Source organism: Hermetia illucens, chromosome 6, assembly GCF_905115235.1.
Source record: "Hermetia illucens chromosome 6, iHerIll2.2.curated.20191125, whole genome shotgun sequence".
In the NCBI taxonomy this organism is placed as follows: Eukaryota; Metazoa; Arthropoda; class Insecta; order Diptera; family Stratiomyidae; genus Hermetia; species Hermetia illucens.
Genome location: NC_051854.1, coordinates 58,188,058 through 58,213,887, shown reverse-complemented (window position 1 = coordinate 58,213,887; position 25,830 = coordinate 58,188,058). Strand labels below are relative to the sequence as shown.

The following is a 25,830-nucleotide window of genomic DNA, read 5'->3' as shown; positions in this document are numbered from 1 at the left end:
TCAATTGAAGGAAAATTTAAGTCCCTACAGTGGATGAAAGGCTCGTCCAGATCCGTAACTAACAAAGCATCCGAAAACAAATCAAAAGGTTCTTCAATTGGATCGTGTCCTGCTACACGAACATGAAAAACCTGGGAATAGTTCCTATTGTCGGTATTTTCAGGTTTTGTGAATATTGTGTAGATTATTAAATTGGATTTAATTTTCAGTAAACTGTCGTACAATTTATCTCTCATAAACATTTCCACGAATATCTCCTCGTTTTTATGACAAATAAACAAACAATTCGTAAAAATATCTGAATATTAATGTAATGAATATTCACCAGAATTACTTTTCAGTAATTAAATTGCTTTTTAAATTCAGCGGCGTCTGAATACGTAATTTTCAAATAATTATATAAATGCTGGTTCGCCTTTTGACTCTTCTTTATGATGATGAGTAATGTGAACATACTTCATCCTTTTCGCCGAATGCGTGGAGGTAGATCATTTATATGGGACATTGTCTGGCCTGAAGCTAGGATATTACAGGGAGTGATGATAATTTTTCACAATAAGGGAATAAAGAAGTCGTTTGACATATGATGGTGTTGCATATTATCGCATACAAATTAACAAATTGAAAACGGAAGGTTGGGTGTTTCATTTATATTCGGTTTTATAGTTTTCTGCGTAAACAACTTCGGGTGCATTGCGGAAGTAGGTGGGAGAAATTTGACGGTTTCTGGAAACGTTTCAACAAGAAAGCGTTGCAAAGGGATTTGAAACGTTGCGAGAGGGATGACTACTGCTGAAAAATCGAGAACTAATCTAACGTCCTTTGAGTACTTTAAAGCATCTGATATGGATGGCATCTATCTAGCGATAGTTAATGATGCCTAGATTGACTTCTAAGAAATATTTTTCTTGAATGTCTTCTTCTGTCAAGTCAGTTTAACATCATTTGTGGAGAGTTAATATCACTCTCCGCAGGGGAAGTCGCATCTTATTAAAAGAAAATCAGCATAATAATGGAAAGTCTTGTGAAGCTGTTCTTCATTCCTTGCTTTCAAACTCTGACAGGCGAGCACCCAATGGGGGTGTTCGTGGACATTGAAGGGGCCTTTGAGTGTGGTCCTTTCCGAAAAGTTTTTGATACCACCAAGGGGAATGATATCGATGATACTGTAATTCAGTGGATCTATGCTATGCTAACACAAAGATTGAAGTGTTCTTAAGTGGGTGTTGACCGCTAGCTGACACCGGAAGCAATGAAAGCCTTCAAGAAGATTTAATATCGCCATGTCTGTGGAGTATGCTGATTGCAATCTGGTAATACTGCGTGTATGCAGCTTATGCGACGCCCCGCTGGATTGACAGTTGGTACTTAGGCATGAGCCAAACCATAATGGTATTATTTACAAAAAGGAGGAAATTGAATGGTTTCTGCATTCCAAGCATATTTCCCAATGGCTCAAAAATAGAACAGAATTCAGGAGCAGGAGTCTATCTTGCGAATTAAAATGAGAAGCGAGCTTTTCTCCTAAGTCAATGTGCAACGGTCTTGTAGGCTGAAGTGTACGTTATCCTTAGGGTGACAACGTGGGTGATTGACGAACGATCAGTGAGCGGTCGCATCGTAATCTATAGTGAAAGTTAATTTACTCTCCGGGCATTGGGCAAGATTTTGATCATAAAAAAAATCGTTATGGAATGTTGAAACTAATTGAAACCTGTTTCTAGATTTGATACAGTCGAACTGCTCATATCACCTAGTCACTGTTGTTGATAGGGAAATAAAATCTCAAATGCCCTTAGAAGAACGGGATTCAACTTCTACTGTATTGGCGAAAAGTGACCTCAAGTCTTGCGAATCAAACCAAATAGCGGAAACTAACAACATATAGGAGAAAGGGAGGGGGACTTCATTGCAAATGTGATGACCTTCCTAGAACTACGACCCGCAACCCGCGAAATTCATCCATCCATCGCATCCAAAGTATGAAGTCACCGTTGTTTCGACCGGCTTTTTGGTCGACCAATCTTGGAACGTGAATTCTCGTTAGCACGAATTACGTGACCATACCATCGAATACCCCTCACGATCAGTGCAATCCCATATTGATCGCGAATATCCTCATTTCGAATGTGATAAATGGGTGTTACGCCACTAGTCCAACGAAATATCTTCGCCTTCTTTACTGTAAGACGATCATTGCCCTTCGTAGTCAACCAATACAGCGACAGGCCTGACGACATTGGGGCAAATTTTTGACTTGAGGCGTTCGTTGATACGTCGGTCAGAAAGAACACCAGTTGTCGAACGCCACTTAATCCAGATTGCCCTAATGCGACAAGCAGTCTCATAGCCCAGCTTCATTAGCTGATAACAGTGACCTGAAATCTTTCAATTGCTCAGTTTCGGGCAGCTCACTACTGCTGATAGTACTTGTTTTATTTTGTGAATATTGGGCAGCAGCGGGGTTAAGGTGGAGGCGTATAACGACGTCTTGGTGATATTAGTGTCAGGATCGTTTCCTCCATTATGAGTGTACGAATAGCTAAGTGAGTAGAGCACAAGGCTGTCGTACGGAAGGCCGGGGTAAAAAATTTAATGGTGGCAGTGGATTTTTTATCGTGATTTAACGTCGGATACCAGTCGACTCAGTTGTGAATGAGTACAGTGTTTCTGTTGTGTACCGTTACGGTCTTGAATGAAGTGCTCTAACACACTTCAAGGCCCTGATCCAATATGGATTGTTGCGCCAACGATTATTATTATTATGAGTGATATCATGGAAGGAGTGTTGCGAAAGTTGTGCCTGTGGGCATCGTCATAAACCCAACCAAAACGGAACTGATGATAGTCGCCACCAAGCCAGTAATAATATTTAGCGCAACAATCCATATTGGATCAGGGCCTTGAAGTGCCTTAGGGCACTTCATTCACGACCATAACGGTACACTACAGTCACACTGTAGGAGGCAATGTGGTCAGCATTGCGCTCGAAAAGGGTACGCGAATTCCACATTCCGCGGCTGAATGAACAAAGATTGGTTTTGCTCCAATGTAAATTATCTAAGTGTAATCTTGGATCCAAAGCTAAGTTGGAAATTGAACATCGAACTGAAGGTTAAGAAGACCTGTATAGCCTTCTTTGGCTGCAAGATAACCTTTGGGAATGGGGTCTCCGGCCGAGAACAGTTCTCTGAATGTACATAGTTGTGGTGCATTCCATCCTAACGTATGGCGGCAGGCTATGAGCAGAAAGTAGAATAGAACGAAGCTCAATGGAATTCAAAATACCGCGTGTGCAGGTGCAACCGGGGTTCTGCAGTCCTGCTCGGCAGATGTTCTCGTCTCACTCCATGAAAATACTGGACCGTTCCATACCTGGTAAGTTCGCCTAGTATAGTTCTCCCAGTCATTTCCATACATGACTTTCGAATAGAATGCCAATGTTCTGCCCTCTATAGTTCCTCTTGAGGTTAGAGTAAGCACACCGTCTATGCTGTTATTTAATCGTGTTTCAAATATTTTGGTATCAGTAATTTAGGCGACTCTCCGCCACGCTGATATCCCCAGACAACCGGACGATTCTCCAGGCCGGTCTTTAAAGTCCGAGGAATCTGTCGCCGAGATTACTACCTGCTATGGCTAGGAAACTATAAAAGCCCTATGATTTATATTTCTTGGTACTTCTACTTGTCTGCTGTCTCACATTTTAACCATTCCGCCCCTCACGCTGATTGGGGCATTTTCTGTCTCTGCATACGATGTTTTGTCGAAAGTTCCATCCACAACCAAAACCGTGCACATGACTATTTCCTTGGTTTTTAAGGTTTTGTGTAAAACAAAGCTTTATTAAAATCGATTCATTGTCTGTCTGTCTATCACACGCCCTGGTCTCTAAGACGGCTACATCGATTGCAACGATGAATTATAGAACCCCACGCATGTATTGGGTGACATAAATTTAGGTGGAGTTTAAAAGGGACTCACCTCAACATGTAAAGGGGGATGTAAAAGATTTTTTCATCAAATCTAGTCATGTGGGGTATCAAATGAAAAGTCTCGATTAGTACTTTCCGAAAGTGACATGGATTTTAAGGTAAGAAGTCAAAATGTGCACACTTATCATGAAAAAGCATTGGCTTTCGGAAACTGCCCAACTCAAAAATCTGAAAAAGTCAGGCCAATGCGCTTGTATGAAATCTAGGCCTCAAGATGCGTCCCGTTATCCCCCGATATCTGCTCAAATCAAATAGTATATTACCAAGGTTTGGGAATTGAATAGAAACCCCGCGCATATGAATGCCAAGTTTCAAGGGAATCCGGCTACTAGTGTCATAGTTCTGGCAGTTTAAACTTATCAAATTCGCTCGAATTTGCTGCATCTTAAGATATATAAATAAGATGCTGACGTCATAGTTAACGACAATAATTGACATTTGAGTGAAATATTAAAATTCCATTTATGAAGAATTTATTTCTACCCAGCCCACCCAGCCCAACCAAACCGCCTGTTTACCCGTCTGCTCGTCTGTCTGTTTGTTAGTGTGTCGGATGAAATTTTCACCGAAACGGTTGGAACTATCGTCATGAAATTTGGTGAGAATGTGTGGTCTGTGAATTACTACATGTCCTGCGAGTGGAATCATTTTTGTTGGGTTTAAGGTGGACGTTTCCGTTACATTATTAGTTGGAACACAGGGGAGTGACGGCTAAAAATGTGCGCCCCGAAAACTGAGACAGGGCTCGTTGTCAGAATTTATCCAACTGACTCCCAGGCCTAATATTACCTCCTATTACGATATCTGCCCAGTTAATAATAGCATATAACAATATTTGAGAAATGTACCCGAAAGTATGAAATCACAGTATAAGTGACAATATAAGACAAAATTTTAAAAATTTTGAAGGAAATCCAACTATTACTAACCAAGTTATGAAAGGTCAAAGTTTTGTATTCTACGTGAATTTTCATATATTTGAAAGTTTCGAAATACAGGTATGGGAAGGATATAAGTGATTGCGTGTTACAAACTTAGTTCTAATGCAGCTGTCGAAGACCTTCTTCCTTTGTTTTCAGTACAAATAATTGATTGTCATACAATGCAAGGAACTCTGAAAGGATAAAGGAGTTATCAATTGAAAAAATATACCCAAAAAAATCTTTCCAATTTACTTGATTATTATCATCCAAAATAATTGGAAATATTCTTTCAATATAAATAAAAATTCATATGCAATTAACATCGTACTTCTTTCGTTTTCCAAGAATTCACATGATTTTAAAATTAAATTGAATTATTTGCCTGATTTGCATTACACTTGAAAATTTCAAATTTTCAGTTGTTTGGTCTTTGGCGAAAAACCCTTATGGGAATTCCATGATCAATTTTTAAGGGGTGGTGGATATTAATTGAAGAACATATTCCATTTGGAAATCATTCGAAGCGCAAAATTTAATTATGCACAGAATATTCTCTTCAATATAACTGGAAATAAATATCGATTGATATATGTGAAATCTTGATGAACTTATATGATTTCCACGTCGAGCGCTATCATATAGTGTCAATTATCCTCAAGAGCTCTTCACGATAACATCGTACCTGATTACCTCTCGCTGAAATACATTCCATATTATTGGGATGGCTTTCAAAGTGATACAATTAGCAAGATTCATTCAATCATAAATATCTCAACCAATCATGCACTCTACAGGCTTTATTGGCAATTGTGTTAACGGTGAAAACTGCATTGAACTAAGACGATAATTTCGCTCCACTATTTGTTCATGAATATTAAAATAATAAATTCTTTTATCACCTCACCTCTCACTTGAAGTTCGTAGATCCAATGCCTTTTTCAGCCTGCCCCCTACGTTGATTTGAGAGAAAAGTGAAATATTTTGAGGCATGGAATTCGGGAATCTGGTCTGAGATTGAATGTTGACTAAAACACCACGTAGTAGCCTTTAGTACACTAACTTGCAATAGCTTCACGTATTACATCGAGTTAACCTCATATTTAGTTTAGCGAGGCACAATTTATAGTTCACGGAGCCTCACTGGCCCTGCCGTCTTTCCTATCCATCCCGGTGCCACATCATGGTTACAATTAGAACCTTGAACCTCCAAAAGTGGTGAGAGCAATGGCGCTTCTATTTTCATCAAAAGAGGCAAAAATATACAGTAGGACCACTTTGATTATCCATTTTGTACAGGTTAGATCGAATATATCCCAGGTTGCTTAGTAGCTGGGTTACGAAATAATTAATCTCCTTTTGAGGCACCTACGACCCTTAGCTTTTTATATGATTCTCCTAAATATAATCGTAATTATCATCATATAAAAGAAATCAGACTTAGAGCAGCATCAATGACTGTTGTCTGATTTGCTCTCGATGTGATTTTCATTTTCCATTATCCTTACTCCTCCTCATAAAGTAGGGCGACGCCCCTTTGCTAGTCTCTCAATATTCGTAAGAGGGAACCTGGAAATTTGATTTGAATTTATTTGTCAATCCAGCTTATGCTTAAATACAAGCTTTACTACTTCTCTGTGGATACTTCCTGTACCAGTGTTTTGTCCTTCATAGGCAAAGTAACCTGATCCAATTCTTCATCATCATCAGCAACGGCGCAACAATCGGTATCCGGTCTAGGCCTGCCTTAATAAGGAACTCCAGACATTCCAGTACGCCGAGGTCCACCAATTCGATGTCCCCAAAAGCTGTCTGGCGTCCTGACCCACGCCATCACTCCATCTTAGGCAGGGTTTGCTTCGTCCTCTTTTTCTACCATAGATATTGCCCTCATAGACTTTCCGAGCTGGATCATCCTCATCCATACGGATTAAGTGACCCGCCCACCGTAACCTATTCAGCCGGATTTTATCCATAACCTGACAGTCATGGTATCGCTCATAAATTTCGTCGTTATGTAGGCTACGGAATCGTCTATGCTTATGTAGGGGGCCAAAACTTCTTCGGAGGATTCTTTTCTCGAACGCCGCCAAGGGTTCGCAATTCTTCTTGCTAAGAACCCAAGTCTCCGAGGAATACATGAGGACTTGTAAGATCATTGTCTTGTACAGAGCTTTGATCCTATGATGAGACGTTTCGAGCGGAACAGTTTTTGTAAGCTGAAATAGGCTTTGTTGGCTGACAACAACCGTGCGCGGATTTCATCATCGTAGCTGTTATCGGTTGTAATTTCGACTAGGAGAAATTATCAACGGTCTCAAAGTTGTATTCTTCTATCTTTCTTCTTCCCGTTTGACCAGTGCGGTTTGATGTTGTTGGTTGATTCGTCTTCGGTGCTGACGTTGCCACCGTATATTTTGTCTTGCCTTCATTGATGTGCAGCCCAAGATCTCGCGCCAATCACCGCCTGCTCGATCTGGATGAAGGCAATTTGTACGTCTCGGGTGGTTCTTCCCATGATGTCGATATCGTCAGCATAGGCCAGTAGTTAGGTGGACTTAAAGAGGATCATACCTCTTGCATTTACATCAGCGTCACGGATCACTTCCTCGAGGGCCAGGTTAAAAAGGACGCATGATATCGAATGGGCGAGGCTTGCTTTTATCTGGCCTCGCACATTGGTTAGGGTCAGCCTAGTCAGTCTAATTAATTTCGTCGGTATATCGAATTCTCTCATGGCCGTGTACAGTTTTACCCTGGCCATGCTATCATAGCCGGCTTTAAAGTCGATGAACAGATGGTGCAACTGTTGTCCTTATTCCAACAGTTTCTCCATCGCTTGCCGCAGAGAGAAAATCTGATCTCTTGCTGATTTGCCTGGAGTGAAGCCTCTTTGCTATGGGCCAATGATGTTCTGGGCGTATGGGGCTATCCGGCCTAACAAGATAGTCGAGAATATCTTATAGATGGTACTCAGCAACGTGATACCTCCATAATTGCTGGACTATGTGATATCCCTCTTTTTATGTATGAGACAGATAATTCCTCGTTGCCAATCGTCACGCATTGATTCGCGGTCCCATATCCTGAGCACAAGTTGATGAACCACTTGGTGTAACTGGTCGCCTCCATATTTAACTAATTCGGCTGTAATTCCATCGGCTCCTGGCGACTTATGATTTTTTAGTCGATGAATTGTATGGACTGTTTCTCCTAAACTTGGTGGTGGCAGTATTTGTCCGTCTTTGTCTCGGCAGGATGAGAATCAAGGTGTATAAGGCTTCGTCCTGCTGACTTGTTGGTAAAACTTCCGCGCCTGGTGCGATTGCTGCCTGTACTTTTCTAGTTCACAGACTTGTTGGTTTTCCCAGGCCGCATGATAACATATATTCACATTACTGCCTGACGCCTAAGTGCCTATGTCGAGGAAAAGGTCCGCCTACACAGCCCATAAGCTGTGAGTGCTCGTTTCATCTTTATCTCTACATGTTTGTTCCAAAGTAGCTGTTTGTCTAGAAAAATTCCCAGATATTTCACTCATTTCACTTGAGTTGAGTTTCATCTCAGGAAGGCAAAGACCATTCAGTTTTTTCCTTTATATAAATAATACCATTGTGGTTTTATTCGGATTTACTGAAAGTCCATGCTTGAGACAGCAACTGTCAATCAAATCAACGGCGAGTTGTGTATTTTCTGATCTCGACCAAGCTGTATTGATTTTGCAGTTCGCGTAGTAGTGAGTTGATCAGCATACTCCACAAAAGTGGCGATAGCACACTTCCTTGAGGGCAGCTTTTCGTCGCTTCCGTTGTTAGGTAGCCATCAACACCCACTTCAGCACACAGCAATCACTGCGTTAGCGTAGCGCATATATACTTTATTAAAGTTTCTTCAACACCATGCTTTCCGGCGGCATCAAAGGGTTTTTGGAAGGGCTTAGCCTCAAACGCCCCTTCAACATCCACGAACACTCTCATCGCATACTCGCCTTTCAAAATTGCGCCTATATCTTTAAAATAAAAGAATGAAGAGCAGACTCACAGGACTTTTAAGCGTTCAAATGATAGTATAACATCTTTTTCATTGGTAAGAACCGCTCTCGCTATGTTCCAATTCGTATTGAAAGGTTTGCAGAAACCGCCAATTCCAACTCTGGAGTTTATGAAAGTACCATACGGTTTTCTAAGAGAGTCCAACTTGGCCGACGATCCTTATTAAGGACTCTGCAAAGCCTGGAAGTATCCTTCTCTTCTTCCAGTTCCTCATAGTATGCTGCATAATATGCTGTAAAAGAGTCTCGCTTCGAACGTTTTATGAGTCTCTTATATTCACGCTGTGAGCTCCAGGAGTTTAACCAGTCTTCGTTGTTATTGCTTTTTCAAGCACAGTTCAGAAGTCACCTGGTTGATTTCATGAGTTTTTGCAGTTCCCGGTTCCACCAACGAACCGTTTACCGCTTTGGCCTCGGCAAATAGGACAAGTCTCTTCATAGCACTCTAAAAGCGTGCAGTTCAGAGTTTCCAATTCATCTTCAAGCTCCAAAGGAGTCCTTAGTCGCCTAGGGAGTTGTAGTTTATTGCCAACAAGTTTATTGAACTTTCTCCAATCCTTTTTGCTAGGATTCCGTCTGACTGTTTGTCCGGTAGGTATCGGTGATTTGACAGTGAGACCTCGTCTAGCACCTGCAAGTGTGTAACCAACTCTAACGCTTTTGAAGTACAAATTGTTAGGTCAATTACTTCACTTCTTCTTGGCCCCACGAACGTAGGGGCGCATCCTACGTTCGCCGTCATCAGACCAGCTGAAGTGATAAAATTAAACAGCTTCTTTCTTCTGCTGCTGCTGCTGAGCGTTTACATCGCAGCCAATTAAAAGTTCATGGCCACTTGATTCTGCAAACACTACCAGATCTCTCAGGTCTTGCGTCGGCGGAGGACACAAAGAATCATAGGGTAAGTAAGCATAGGTAACTATGACGTTTCTCCTCTTACCAATAACTTGTTATTGTAAGTTGACTGCAACAGGGTCCTGTGAACAGAATTGTCTCAGCATGGTTGCCTCCAACAATTTTGACATCAGAGCGCAGGCCTTTGGACTCGAGGATATTTCATCGAAGGAGATCAGTCCTTTTGACTAATCTAATACCGCTGATTTTGTTAAAACGAACCCATGGTTCTTTTACCAGAAATATACCGATATAATGACAGTCTTGCAACTTTGCTAGCCTTGCCGCCAGTAGATAGGATGAAGCTTTGCCTTGCTGCAGGTTGATTTGACTAACTCTTATATTTGCAGACATAAGTGCAGTCTAATATGAAAACCGCCGCTAACTGAAAAGTCTGCTGCGTTCAGTGTGATTCCCATCGGGGTTACCAGCTTATCCTCATCTTCTGCCGAAAGTTCCGTTTTCTTGTGTTCTGGATACCGCTACACTTGGTGGTGTAGCAATGTCCATGTCCTCATTCCCAAGAAACTTCGCTTATTTCGCAGCGCCTTCCGTTGTCGTCGGCTGAATGCCCTCCCCCTTCACGGTGTCCGAGCTGCATGGATATCTTTCCGCATATCGGAATAAGACCAGTTGCGTTCACATCACCAGCATCCGGAGCTGTGAATGCTCAAAAATACAGTGAGTTACATATTTGTGCATTTAATTTAAAGGGGGGGGGGGGTGTCCTCATAAGAGAGAGCATGATCCTATCAAGCTTGGTGGAAATCACACTAATACAAAAAGTTATAATAGGTCAAAACTGTCACGTCTTTGCAAATTCAAGGCTTTGAATGTGAATATCATTGAAAGAGGATATTTTCACATAATGTATGCATATATTATAATACGTGCTACGTATTAATGGGACAAATATACGCTCAAATGGCTTTATAAACGAAATACACAAAACCACACCTAAAGCGTCCAGCTTCCGGTTTCTCGACTTGTTTAGAAATTGTCCTGCAAGGCAATGAGTTAATCCAGGAAAGGAGGAGTAGGTTCGTAATTTGAAAAGTGATGATTCGATTCAATATACCCGGACGAAGTTAGCGCTCCGGTTATCACCCTGTATTCAGAAGTTAACAGAATTTCAAATCCGAAAGAACGGTTACCCTGTGTGCTGGTATACTGTGATGATAATTGTTTTGGCACTATTCACTGAGGAGCAAGAAATCAGCTTGTCTTTCTAATATAATCTGCTCCATCAGTTCATGGGCAATCGCAATTGTATAGGAGTCTATTAACTTTTTCTGAATCTGGAAGCCGAAGAGCCCAGCACTTGAAATACCGGATCCGGAAAGCTTTTCTTCGCATCCTGCAGATTATCCACCGGATTTTCATTTCTCCGTCTTCAAGAAGTTGCTGTCTCCTTAGGGACGCTGACAAACGTTGAAACGTTTTTTTTTGCCTTCTGAAGTTTAGTTGAGGTATAGCCTCAACTCAAGCTCTCTAAAAAGATTTAGAGGAGGATTTTTTGGTTAATGATTATTCGTAAAAGACCTCCTTTTTCCAGCTTGATCAGGGCTCTTGCCGCAGCTTGACTTTTCCGTCCCACTTAGTTTAATTATGCTATGGTCGAGTCACTATGTTCTTTGGCCAATTTACATAGTTGTTGCTGCTTCGCCCGTTTGGGTGCTATTTGCGGAATTCTCCTTTTTCACTTTATTTCTTTTCATCGGTTGTCGACTTTTTTCTCGACGAGCTCCGATTAGTGACTCCTCCAGGAGTTTGGCGGGTGCGTAATAAAATCTTAAAGTTCTTCCATCTCCCTCATAACATTTTAAGATCAATTCATGGGAATATTGCGTTGGTGATGGCATTTTAAAAACTGCTGCAGACTCTTTGACTAGAATCACTCTCTCTCTTTTTGGAATCTTTTTCGGAATGAAGTTCATCTTGGCCGGTGAGATAACTTGCATTACTAGTTTGTTGATGGCTTCATAACTGTTTTTTTTTTTACAATAAGGGACAGTCATACAGCTCAGACCTTTCCTTTTTCTTCTGCGAATCTTTCCTCCAAAGGTCGGCCGCGATCTCGATAGCGTCCCCCTTTCTTGGCCACCAAACATATTACTTAGCTGTGGGGGTAATTTTTTTATCGCTACAAGTTACATTATCTCTCGTCCCCTCTTCCGCTCACTACCTTTTCAACGGTGAGCGCTGTAACCTCGTGACTCGGGGCTCACAGTCGAGCACTCCCTTCAAATTCTGAAATCCGGTGACCGTGGCATATTTCCTCTCATCAAAAACTTTCGCTTGTTATCAATGTCCTCGTCATTGTTCTTGCATTTATGATTTTGTTTTCTAGATTATATTTCTAGTTTCATAAGCATGTTTAGTCAACGAAATGACGGTTACCCAAATAGTAGCTATACTGAAGCGACTACCGCACGCCATTTCTAATGGGTCTTTTCATTCCGGAAGCATTCGTTAGTAGTGATTATGACATCCATTTATTCGACTTATACGGTGGGGTAGTTTTACTTAAGCATGTTGCATTTGAATGACCAACGACTCCCTCGCTTGTGGTTTCCCATAAACTAGGAATTTTGAGCACGAAGGATTCCTCGTCTTTACGCCTGTTTGTTGGCATATGTGGTGTTATTGTCGAAAGGGAAACAATATGTGCAAACCAGGGTATTTAGAACCTTCGATAAACTTGGCTCGAATCTGTGGTTATGATTAGGATTCTGATTGTTATGCCAAATTTAGAATGCTATTTTGCTTGCAGTTTACCTGTTAATATAGTTATTGGTCAGAATGGCCAGAAATACCCTTGTAATCGGGGGTAGGCTGTTATTGCGGTTAACATGAAATTGATTTCCTTTTGAATATTCTCATTCAATCCCGGGGTTGCAATGGATTCTTTGCTTGAGATTCTCTATGTATAAAAACCTGGAACCGGGTTACATAAGAATGAAATAAATTTGCGAGTGATGGGAATCCAATATATGAGCATGTCGGTAAGATTATATTGGATCGAATTAAGGAGTCAGACGCAGAAACTCCTCAGAATCACCTGCTAGTTGTTTTTTTTTCAAGGGAGGATTGTAATTGAATTGAGACCAGCTATACTTAACTGCATACATTTGAGTGCGGTGGTTTTCAATTTGATTCTTTCAAATGGAAATGTACGTTCATATGCAATAAACAGTAATATCAACGTGTTACTAGTCAGTTTCTTTCTTGATGTTCATACTCGCGCCCTCAAAGACCTTCTGTTTACTTTCGGTTGCTGACAGTGCCACCACTCTCCAACTTCAAAAATACGCCCACACGATCTAGATTATCTAAGATGCAAATCGAGGTATCACTGTACTTCGTTAGGTTGCAACAAGAGAAGAGTTTTGGTAAATGCAATGAGCTGCTACAAAAATGTAGGGCATCCGGTATCGAAGTATATCGCCTTTGTATCTTCATCCTCAATGCTGACTAGGAAGCGAAATTTCAAATTTTTTGCTAAAGCACAATTTACCCCATTGGAAGTAGTTGCTCCACCCACTAAGCCTCTCGACATTATTGTCATTCAATGCTCTGCATCGCCCCCCCCCCCCCCCCACAGTATCAATAGATACCATCCCCGCAACCACAAATGTTACTTCTTCAATTGTTGTTGACAATGTGTTAGTAACTCTTAGCGCGCTCAGACAACATACAGCCGGTAGCTTCCTTTTGCTAGGCTTACCTTCGAAGGTCTAAGTCCAAACTGGTGATGTATACAGCAGAACGGAAGGGCACATTCACGTGGACAGCAATCTTATTTGGGCCCTCCAATGATGGGCCATCCACATGCTTGTACAATACATTATATTCGGGGATAATCGGGTGTCCACAAATTCTTATCCGTCCTTATTAAATGTTCAATCGTTTTTCAACTGGAGTGACTTAGAATTTGTCGATGATGGGAAGATCATCCCGTGTAGTTGGAGTCGATCAGGAGGGAGACCTCACCGCAATTCACGGAAGTGGTTGTACCAGCAAATATTGTGTGGTAGTGACCCTGGATGTGAGAAATGCATTCAACTCGGCCAATTGGAACCTTATACGAAAGTCTTTGGCGACGATTGGTGTTCCCACCTGCCTCGCCGCTATTATCGATAGCTGCTTGCAAGAGCGGACACTCTGGTATAATACCGATGATGGACCCAAGAAGTACGTTGTTTCCACGTGTATTCCACAGAGCTCTGTACTGGGCTCACTACTGTGGAACATCATGTGTAATGATGTACTTAACCTTCCGGTTCCGGAGGAGGAATTACGTCGATGAAATAGCACTAGTTGTGGTCGCAAAACATCTCAAGAGCTTGAGTGCGGGACTGACAGTCGCGGAGGAGAAGACGGAAGTGGTCCTCATTACTAAGCGCCGCGAAAGAAATTACGCCTGCATTAGAATCGGGAGAAGCATCATCACTTCCAAGCCGACCATAAACTTAATTTTAAGCAGCACATAGAGCATACTTGTAGAAAAGTATCCACGTATGGTTCTCGCAAGGATGATGCCGAACATAGGAAGACCGCGGCATACTTGCAGGCTGCTCATAGCCAGGGTGGCGAGTTCTTTCATGCTGCATTCAGTCCCAGTTTGGGGAAAAGCGCTGCAGGTTTTAGGCAATGCACATAAACTGAGTACGGTTTACGGAAGAACAGCCTTAAGGATGTGTTCTGCCTTCAGGACCGTCTCAGATGATGCTGCGTTCGTCATCTCGGGAATGATGCCGATTGGCATCCTGTAAACCGAAATGATGAACATTTATAACAACAGGTCCATCTCTCCTTTATCGCGGGTAAAAAAAGCCGAAAGGGAGAGATCCATAAGCAGATGGCAACAGCGATGGCACCAGTCAGAAAAGGGTTGTTGGAGTTACAGGTTGATTCCTTCCATCGGGGAGTGGCTGGAGAGAAAGCATGGACAGATCAATTATAATCTCATCCAGTTTTTCACCGGTCATGGAAGATACCATCAATACCTGTACAGATTTAAATTGAACACCTGACCTAATTGTCCACACTGCGACAGGGTCCCAGAGGACCCAGCGCACGTATTCTTCCAATGTCCTAGGTTTGTGTAAGAAAGGAGGAACCTAGTGCCATCACCGGAAAATTCTGTCCGGAGAATGGTAGCTTGCCAGGAAGACTGGAATGCGATCAATTCCATGATCGCAGTATCCAGGATAAACTGCAAAAAGCAGAAGAAGTGAGGAAGGCGCGGTTACGAACCCCGCGGGAAGACGGAAGGAGACCTAGCTAAAGTAAGCTAACTCCGCCAACCTAAAGGTGGTTCCACGGGGTAGGGGAGGGAGTCGAGGGTGCTTTTAGTGGGTAAAAATTCCACACTCTGGGGTGTCCAGGTCAGAGTCTTTTGAAGATTTCCACCTCCTTAAAAAAAAGACAGACAGACAGACAGACGGCCAGACGAACATCGACTCGATTCTTCTCTTGTTTTACACCAAGCCTTAAAACGGAAAAGTAACAGCTCAGCCGCACACAAGGAGTGACGCGATCAATAGGGAAGATCCAAGACGTATCACATCAATATTTTTCCTGCCTTAGTTGTTGAAACACGCAGCCTTTGCGATCCCCACCCTGCTTTGCCCAGGGCTTTATATTGGAGAATGACTAGTAAGGCTCAGTTATCTAGTGCTTTCAGGCGAAACGGGAACTGGTTGATAGGCAAAAAAAGTCCGTGTGCCATAAAAATCTCCCACCATTTCAATGTTGAAATCGCCAATCAACGATCCGTTGAAATCGCATTAAGCGGAAGTACCTGACATAGGAATGGGATGTATTTTAAAGCCTAGACTTTGTATGGATGCACCATTGTGATTAGATTTTTCAATTCGATCGGTTCTGAGAACAAGACCTCTGGCGCTTTTTGGGGCACACATTTTGAGCCTGCACTCCCCTCTGTTTCACCCAATATCGAAAATAAGATCAGTTTCGAAAAGGACTAATTGAATCCCTTCATTAAATATCAAATATTACCATATTCACTGAAAAAAAAAATTTACACCCCTTTTGCACATGTATGGGGACTCCCCTTAAATACAGTGCAAAATGATGGTAAGCGTTGTATGTAAACGGACTCACAGGCGACATGTTTTCACTAATTTTCATGACAATTAGTTTAGCCGTTTCCAAGTAAATCGGGTGTGATACACAGACAAACAGACGGGCACACAGATATTGAATCGATTCTAATATGGTTTTGTTTCAGACAAAACCGTCATGATTATCTGTTACATTTGCTGCACGAATTGAGGCAGACTACGTGCGAATTTGGATTCGAGGGTCGAAGCGCAGGTAATTGCTCTCGAACCAACCCTTGACATCGTGAAGCGATAAATGTGTTCGTCGTCTTTTCCTCCTGCATGGAAGGATCTACCAATTTTACAGGACCTTTCTTAGTAGCCACGGATTGAAAAAATCCCAACCCCAAAACTGGTTTACAAGAGGCATTCAGGAAAACTTCCACGTCCATTATAAAGCGGACAAAAGTCCAACGGGTGGCTCCCCGTCGCAGAGCATAAGTTAACAAAATCAATCTTGTTCGAAGGGAATCCGAAAACAAAATGAAGGTCAAACATTGAGGATGAAATGGCAGATCCTAGGCCGACTGCCTCTATATCCCATCACTTCATCCCGACCAAAGGGAAAGTATTAAATTTTTCAGCCGCTAAATGAAGAGATTTCCATTTCACAAAAAGGTAGGAAAGACACTTCTCACAAGCTCGGATGACAATACCTTCTAGCATATACCCACCAAGAGCTGTTTTCGGTCATTAAAACTTGATAGATGAAGCCAAGTGCACCCTAGCTTAGCTGAAAACAAAATTTGGGAATTATTCTTTCTCCGATCCATAAAACGAAGTTAGGAACCATAAAGGATAATCTTCCACTGGGCGCCATTTGAAATAGCCGAATGGAATTGACCAAAATGGGAGGGCGACTGGAAAAAGCTAAAAAGTTCGCCAAATCGGCGAATATTGTGGCAAACTGTGCACAGAGCCGATTGTATGATCCATTTGGCATCAAATGGTTGATGTTTCTGAAAAAAGTCTCGGTCGGTGTCAGACTGATTGTGTAATGAACTTCTACCTTTGCATGTCTTCCTGGTCCATGTTACATATTGTATGGTTTGGATACCTAACCGTCACCAATAGTTTACACATCTCCTACTTTTTAGTGAGGTTGTCTCCATAATTCATTCCATCTGTACCTCTCTCTGCGGCAAGCAATGGAAAAACTGTTGGAATATGGACAACAGTTGTACTATCTGTTCATCGACTTTAAAGCCGCCTATGATAGCATAGCCAGGGTAAAAGTGTACACGACCATGGGGGAATTCGGTATTCGACGAAATTAATAAGACTGACTAGACTGACCCTGACGAATGTGCGAGGCCAGATAAAAGCAGCAGGATCACTGTCAAGACCTTTCGACGTCAACAACGGTCTACGACAAGGGGATGCCCTATCATGCGTCCTCTTTAACCTGGCCCTCGAGAAAGTGATCCGTGATGCTGAGGTAAATGCAAGAGGTACGATCCTCTTCAAGTCCACCCAACTACCACCCGAGACGTACAAACTGCCTTCATCCAGATCGAGCAGGCGGCCCAAGATCTTGGGCTGCACAGCAATGAAGGCAAACAAAATATAATATATGATGGCAACGTCAGCACCGAAAAAAAACCAACCAACAACATCAAACCGCACTGGTCAAACGGGAAGAATAAGGATAGGAGAATACAACTTTGAGACCGTTGACAATTTCTCCTATCTAGGGTCGAAAATCATAACTGATAACAGCTACGATGATGAAATCCGCACACGGTTGTTGTCAGCCAACAGACCCAATTCAGCTTACAGAAACTGTTCCGCTCGAAACGTCTCACCATAGGGTCAAAGCTCTTACTGTACAAGACAATGATTTTGCCAGTCCTCATGTATTCCTCGGACACTTGGGTTTTTAGCAAGAAAAATCGCGAACTCTTGGCCGCGTTCGAGAGAAAAATCCTCCGAAGAATTTTCGGTCCCCCACATGAGGATGGACGATTCCGTAGCCTACACAATGACGAAATCTATGAGCGATACCATGACCGTCAGGTTGTGGATAAAATTCGGCTCAATAGGTTACTGTGGGCGGGTCACTTAATCCGTATGGATGAGGATGATCCCACCCGGAAAGTCTATAAGGGCAATATCTATGGTAGAAAAAGAAGACGAGGCAGACCCTGCTTAAGATGGAGCGATGGCGTAGGTCAGGACGCTAGACAGCTTTTAGGGATATCGAATTGGTGAACCTCGGCGCAAAACCGGGATGTCTGGAGTTCCTTTTTAAGGCAGGCCTAGACCGGATACCGGTTGTTGCGCCGTTGATGATGATGATGATGTACCTCGGCAGTTTCATCTAACAATGATTGAATTGTTTTCTGAATGTCTTTGATTTTACTTTCGTCGAGTGGCGAGTGGCATCATTGCTTCGCAAGCTTTGTTAAAGCTCGCAACCAGTTTTTAGTTAGTTCATGGAAATTATTATCAGGACTTTGAGAAAAAGTCCACACCGAGAATACCGCACGAGACTAGCTTTCTCGATGCTGTTATTCTGCTCCAGCATTGGTTTGCCCGCGGGTGCTCGTTGAGCTTCATTGCCATTTTCATATAGACTGGTGCTTTTCTAAAAATTTCTCTGGCAGCTTTTAATCCGCCAGGTCTTCCCTTGAGGGCATCTTTGCTCCTTGGTTTTTATGCAGAGCAGCACCACTTGCGGTAGCGTTTCGCATTCCGATATTTTCATTTCATGTGTTTGGAGTTCTTTTACTTCCAGTCCTATGATCGCTGCTGAAGTCATCCAAAGGATTGACAGCCCCCCCCCCCTAAGATTTTGTTAATTTTCAAGGTTTTGTGTTTTTTGTTTACTGCCTGTCTGTCTGTCACAAGCACTTTTCTCGGAGGCGGTTATAGCGACTAACACCAAATTTGGTGGAAAGGTGGAACTGCGAATGTCCAACGTTCCATATATGTACAAGGTTTGTTCAGTCAAATATAGCCATGTAGGGTATCAAGTCTCGATTAGTACTTTCCGAAGCCGGTCTTAGTTTTGACATCAGTTGGAAATATGGGGGGGGGGTCGGAGTTGAAAATGATTTCTTTAACGGGCCCATTCTCAGAAACTACCCAAACGAAAAATCTGACAAAAATGAAGTGGCTGCCACTATATGGTGCCTAGGCTGCCTTGGTGTTGAGATAACTACATTTCCAGATTTTAGACAAGGCAGCGAAGGCGAGTCAAGCATTAATCATATCAAATTAGGAATCGTCGACGGGAACAAACACAGATTTGCAAATTGATCAAAGTCTTCTCTGCTTTACATGTTAGTACAGAGGAGAGTATGCTGACCGATCAAATTGAAAACCATATTTGTCTCTCTTTCGAAATCCATGACTCGATGAGAGAGGTGTTTGAGGAAAGATGTCATGGTCCGTTGAACTCTCCACGTTCTCGGGATAAGGAAAAGTCAAGGTAATAAGACTTCTATGAGATTTTACCTCACTGCGTGACATTTTGCGCAACAATTTGACTTTGCGGGGCTACGTCAAGCGTAGCGGCTTTATATCGTTTGAGAACATGAATGACGGTGGTGATTCTTCTTCTGTTTGAGGGAATGGCTCGTCTCCGCATGTCACGTTATGGTCACTGAATCCACAAGAGGTGGAACTTCACCAGATTTGATATGGTTAAGAACAGCGGTGAAGTGTTCTTTCGATCGGTAATGTCCTTCATAGAACCATCGGCGGGTTTACATGCAAGTTCTTTCGTGATACCGTGTAAGGTTTTGACATTGTTGGGATCTGCGGCATCTCCTGCCTCCCTAACTAGGACGATAACAAATTCCCTTTTGTAGCAGCGCACACTACGTTGAACTTCCCGGGATTTGGTATGGATTCGTAGCTCGAATATATTACGCCCGCTGGAATACGAAGAGCTGAGACCCAACCCTATGGCTTAGTGAAATCTTCAATTGAGTTATTGAGGGAGATATAACACCATCTGGCTGGGAAAAAAGCGCCACACACGTGATCCAGCAGAATGCTCAAATGAGACCATTGCACCTCAACATCGGCCATTGATTGTCACCTTGCGAATCGAGCCACCGATAAAACAGAATGAGGAACGCACTGGCCTGCCATGAATTAAACGGTGGAGATTTTGTGAGAAGAAAGAGGAGAGAACGTTTCTTCTCACTTACGCGACTACCAACCATTACGAATGGAAGTGGAAGAACCGTGGAACCAAATTAAAGACATAATCCGCAAAGCAACTTCTGCAACCGTCGGGGTCACCAAGCCAGGTAACCGGTACATCAACCGAAATACCTGGTTTTCGGAAGAAGGTCCGTGAAAAGAAACCCCTCTACCACAAGTTTCTCGACGATGAAACGCTCGCCAATAGGCAAGTTTATAAGAATGGAACCGTCGAGGCGCGACTGATAGATGGCAGGAATATTTTGAGCAGATTTCAACTGAAGAATTTATTCATCCTCCACTACCACAAACATTGTCGACATTTTGAGCAATACTTCCTGTCAGTGCAACTCACTGGGGGTGAAAACATCACGTCCAATATCTGAGAGACAGTACCAACAATACTGGCAGGTCCACTGACGACGCCTTAGTGGATGCGAAAAACTTTGTTGTGCGCCGTCAAAGCAAGTACGTCCCTGGAATCTTTGTAGGTTTCAAAGACGCATTTGATAGCCTAAGTTGGTCGTTTATGTTGTCGAAACTTTGTGAGTGTGACTACCAGGAATTAGTTCTGTGGAAGAGCTACTTCCACGGTAGGAAAACATTCGTCAAAGGTGTCAACGAGCATGTATGGGCGAATGTGGAGACGCGGCTGCCCACAGAGATCTATCGTAGGTCTATTTATATGGATGATCTTCCTATTCTTGTTGAGGAGAACAGTCGACTTGGTACTGAGTACATGCGCGTCGTTAAAGCATGGTCTCTTAAAGTCAGGGTTGCGGTGTCAACGGAAAAACCGTTACAATGATACTGAAAGGCTACCTACTTCGTCCACCCTTGGTTAAATCGAATAGAATTTGTTTGAGATACCGGTAGAAAGTGACATACTTGGGAGTCACGATTGCGGAGTGAATGTCTTTGGGCCCGCATCTGCGTGAGCTCAAGCCACGGTTGACTAAAATGGTGTGTATGTTGAGTCGTGTGATGAGGTTTAAATGGGGTCTAAGCAGGAGAGCTGCTCGATCCATATATTATATGTGGGACTCATTCTCGCATGTTTTACGTACGGGTTCCCTATGTTTTATGACTATGCGATGACGGCACAGAGCAGGAAATTGTTCTATGCTTGTCAGCGTGTGGCGTTGTTAACGTGTCTTCCTGTATATCGTATGGTCTCGACCGACGCTATGCAGGTCTTGTAGGTGATTCCTCCTTTTGATCTGGAGGTATTCCGGTGTGCCACGGCCTACAAGATCAGGAGAGGAGTAAATTTTTTGCTAACCGACTTAGTAAGTGTGGATCAGGTGGACGGTTTAGGACCGCTTCCGGTCAAAAGGGTGTTAGATGAGAGTTTAAGATATAAGTGGCAGCTTAGATGGAACGAATCTGGGAAAGGTCGGGTCACGTCATGAGTGCGTCAGAAATCTGTCTGCCAGACTAAGTCCTGTTGGGCTTGAGATGGGCTTCCTTCTGACGGGTCATGGTAGCTTGAACCTTGGTTCCAGTCAGGGTTGTGTTCTGTGTGGGACAGACTCAGACGATTGGTTCTATGTCCTCTGTATCTGTTCAGCGTACTGTGACATCCGGAATGTAGACGACATAATGACTTTGCGCATGCTACCTTCCGACGAAAGAGGAAGTTCCTCAACGCAGTATGATGCGCGACTGGTCATAGTGGCATGGTGGACAGCTACCAGTCCTGTGTGTTTTGTATTAATATTTTCTTGGGACAGTTTATGTGTTGTATTGTTAACCCGTTGGGGAGTGCCGTCCTCAGGTACTCGAGGAGGGCGATCAGACCTTAGCCTGCAATGGACTCATCTGAAATGGCTCTTGGCACGAAGCCTGACCGCAAATTATGTAGTACCATGGAAACCAGGATGGCCCTCTGAGAACATATATATGCTCCCGGACATTTCCTGGATTTTCCCGGCTTGGTTATTCTCGGTTGGCCGCCTTGTCGGCGTTTCATGGTGGTCATGGTTGTGCCTACATCGCGAGCATAGCTCCTTGGGGCTCAAGCGTGGAATTGCGTTGTACAACCCGGGTGCCGTATCCCTTAGTTGCGGCAAAGGTGTTAGATATACCTTGCATTCGCTGGTATGAATGCAGAGCCTCCACTCAGTATAAACCATTACCGCTGTGCCAGCCAGGTCGAGACTCTAATTGTGGTCTCTAAATCAATCCGTGTCCGAAGAGGACGTGGGATTATGCCTACACGGCAAGTGCTCACGTTAAACCCCCAGGATCTTCAAGTCAGCGCAACTGAAGTCGAGGGTGCAATAAAACTAATGAAATCAGGGAAATCACAGGATCTGAAAACATCGCATCTGAGTTCTGGAAAGCCAAGGACTAACACTGTGGCTCAGTGAATTTTTCAATCAGGTTATGTTGTTCCAATATTGAAAATGAAAGTTAGTCGAGCAAAATGTTCAAATTACCGTCCGATCCGGTTATTTCCCCATACCATGAGGTTTTTTGAACGCATTCTTGACAACCGTATTCGCGAAGTCCTTTAAATAACCGTGAATTTGTCAAGAACTGTGAAACTACTGACGCAGTTCATGTTACGCGGTTACTCATGGAGAAACATCCTGAGAAGCATCGCCTTTTTTACATTGCATTTCTGGATCTAGAGAAAGCGCTTGACCGTGTGCTATATGAAGTCATCTGTTATTCTCTACGACAACACTTAGTGTCAGAAGAACTCATGTGCCGGTTCGAACTGCTCTAGCGCAAACCGAAAAGTAAAGTTCGAAGGATGACGGTGTATCAAAACCGCTTCGTGTTTTTGTTGGTGTTCATTAAGAGGGCTTCCTTTTTGTTCCCCTTATGGGCACGATCATACTGTACGTTAAACCTTCAACACCCTATACACTAATTAATGCAGATGATGTTTTCCTAGCTCCCAATAGCAAAAATGATCTCGAGAATCTTGTCCAAAAATGGAATAATCGCCTCATGCAACGCGGTCGCAGATTGAATCTAGATAAAACAGAATTTGTGACGACTGATCTACCTGAAACAGACATATTGCTGTCAGTGCTGGTGACCCGCCCAGAACTGAGTGATTTTAAGATCTTAATGGGGAACTGCATTATGAAAATGCGTTACGTATTAACTCAACCTAGTTGAAGGCGTTCGACAACTGGTGTTCTTTGTGATCGACGTATCAATGAACGTCTCAAATCCTGTCGTCCTCTATGGCCCTGAGTGTTGACCGAACGAAAGAAAATGAACGACGTCTTGCGGTAATGGAGAAAACGATGTTGCGTTGGACTAGTGGCGTGACGCACGTTGATCACATCCGAGATAAGGATATTCGCTTTGGATATGGGGTTGCACCGATTTGGAAATATTACGGCAGAGGTCACGTTGTGGTGGGACGAGCAACTTCCGAGCACAAGCAAGTGTGGCCATAACATCGAAAAATTCTTAATTCCCACTTCACAGAGAAGTTACTGTCTCAGTGCAGACAAGATGCAATAAACTACTAAAGAATACTACTGAAGACTTCAAATATTTCTTTGACCGGGCGATGGTTGAGACGGAGAGCATCAATCTCGCTATTCTGGGTTCTAATTCAAGTGGGGGTGTATGTGATAGTGCAAATGAAGCACAGCCTGACTGTGTGAATGCCTTGTACTTCATTGAGGAGTGAATAGGAAGCACTAAGTAATCGCTGAGTCGGCTGGGGAGCTCGGCCATTCAAACTATAGCGCTCACACGCATCTTTGAGGAAATAAAAGGAAATTCTTCAATAGACGTCGATACGATGCACATACAGTATTAATCCAAGTCCTTAGTATAAAAGATTTTGACATAGATGCAAAAATTGAGAAAGGGTTACAATGAAGTTCAGCCTGGCTTCCATCCTTGATAAACCGCGGGTCCTTTTTATTTACCACATATTTTTTTCAAAATACTTTAACAAGATTACACCCAGATCAATGTAAGCACTACTTTTAGTCTAAGGAAACTCTAAAATTTCATGGTAAACGCTACCGCATTGATAAATCAAAAAGATGGATAATAATATCCTGTCTCCCAACAGGAATAACTGTGAACGTATAAGTAGAGGTCAAGACGAAAAACTCCTCATAGATGAGTGGTCATTATTTACGTTAAGCGCTTATCTATTGAATAGTTAATAAGCTCATAAGCAGTAATATCTTATCCTTTTCACATTCGATTTGCATGGTGTGCTCCATGCTATACCAGAAAATGAAAGAATATGAAAATCAAAAGGCTCTTCTAACGATTTCTATCCTTTTCATTTCAGTGTGATGTTTTTGATGAAATCGATTTAAGCGGCCTCTCTTTTGCCGAATGTAGTATAAAAAACGTTAATCATAGTTTCCAGGTAAGTTTTTAATCCTTTGACCTCAAAATATAATATCAAAAGTTAGCTTAATCCTTTTTAGGAGAGTAGTGCTTCGTCAATGTATTCATAACGACATTTCTGGAAATGCCAATTTCGAAAAGGCTCCCTGCGATATAAATAAATTTCTATTTTAAACACTTACATTTCGGGCCCCTGATTTGAGTACGAAGTGGAATAGGATTACGGATGAGCAAATGGAAGCATATCAAATGTAAAAGCAACTCTACCTCTATAATTTCGGTGAGAAAAGATTAGATGTGTCAGATCAGATTCGCATCACTTGTTGAAGCGTTGAAAGGGATTTCGTTCACTTGAAAATTGCTCACTAACTACCTCGAGAATGTGTCAAGGGTGAAGTGTATTATTCTGAACACGTACGGATTTATAGATATCGTAGTTAGCATTGCCTTATCCTTTGATCCTTTTACATGCATATATGCTAGGCTATACAAGTTTATCAGCACATTAACGTCGTAACATTCACGGTGAGCTTAAAATTGACGGCTGTGTTTCTAGGTCTGAGTTCGTCGTTAAGCCTATCGTAAACTTGCAAAGGGAGGACGAGATTCAATTCGCTTGGAGCTACAGAATTCGATTTTCGTGGCGCTCTTTAAATAATTGATCGAATATAATCCCGTTTGGCATAAAATTTTAAGATTCCGCTCGACCAGCCGACTATAAATAAATGATACGCGGCCGACGTCATATCCATTCAATACAAATGAAGTAATCACAATTGTTTGGACCCTTATCATTTTGGTGCGGGTGGAGAAAGTTGTCTGGAATAGAGGCTGACAAGAGAAAATAAAATTCGGACAAGATGCTTTGCAATTTTCTCTTGTTTTCCTGCTGTGCTGCTGTATAAAGCACGGCACGTACAATAGCGGAACATAAAATAGGATTTCGAAAGAATAGGAAAAGCACGTACGGAAGCCCCCCATGTACCATAGATGTGTATCTACATATAATAACCCTCACATCTCGGTGAGCGTAAAAACGAGTCTCCTTCAAAGGGATATATTAATTGACTTGTATAGCTGCTGAGACTATATCTTGTGGATGTGTTGCACTTGAAGTTCTGCAATGTTGCAGTCAGAGTAACAGAATACGAACAACAGAGCACACAAGTGAAACGGTAAGGCTTCTTTTTTCAACAAAGAGTTTTCAAAGGTTGCAACTTGCAGCACAGTGATTTTGTTATTTGTAGCCTCTAGTTATGACGCCGCTCCCCACGTGTATATAGAACGCAATTTCTAAAAAGAAGCTGCTCAGATGCTTCCTGAACGATAGATTAAGATTTAAA

The 25,830-nt window shown here is 42.5% G+C and overlaps 2 protein-coding genes across 2 annotated transcripts in view; both read left to right on the top strand.

The window, feature by feature from the left end:
- The window catches only part of LOC119660020 (diacylglycerol kinase eta-like), a 201,138-nt gene extending 176,541 nt beyond the window's left edge, over positions 1–24,597 (top strand). Inside the window, exons 3-4 of the mRNA XM_038068399.1 lie at positions 24,426–24,506; positions 24,568–24,597. Coding sequence (XP_037924327.1) covers positions 24,426–24,506; positions 24,568–24,597 — 111 coding nt within the window. The remainder of the gene's footprint in view (positions 1–24,425; positions 24,507–24,567) is intronic.
- LOC119659606 (diacylglycerol kinase eta) overlaps positions 1–25,830 on the top strand; it is a 240,514-nt gene that overhangs the window by 85,751 nt on the left and 128,933 nt on the right. Inside the window, exon 2 of the mRNA XM_038067777.1 lies at positions 24,426–24,506. The gene's annotated coding sequence lies outside the window, so the exon portion shown is untranslated. The remainder of the gene's footprint in view (positions 1–24,425; positions 24,507–25,830) is intronic.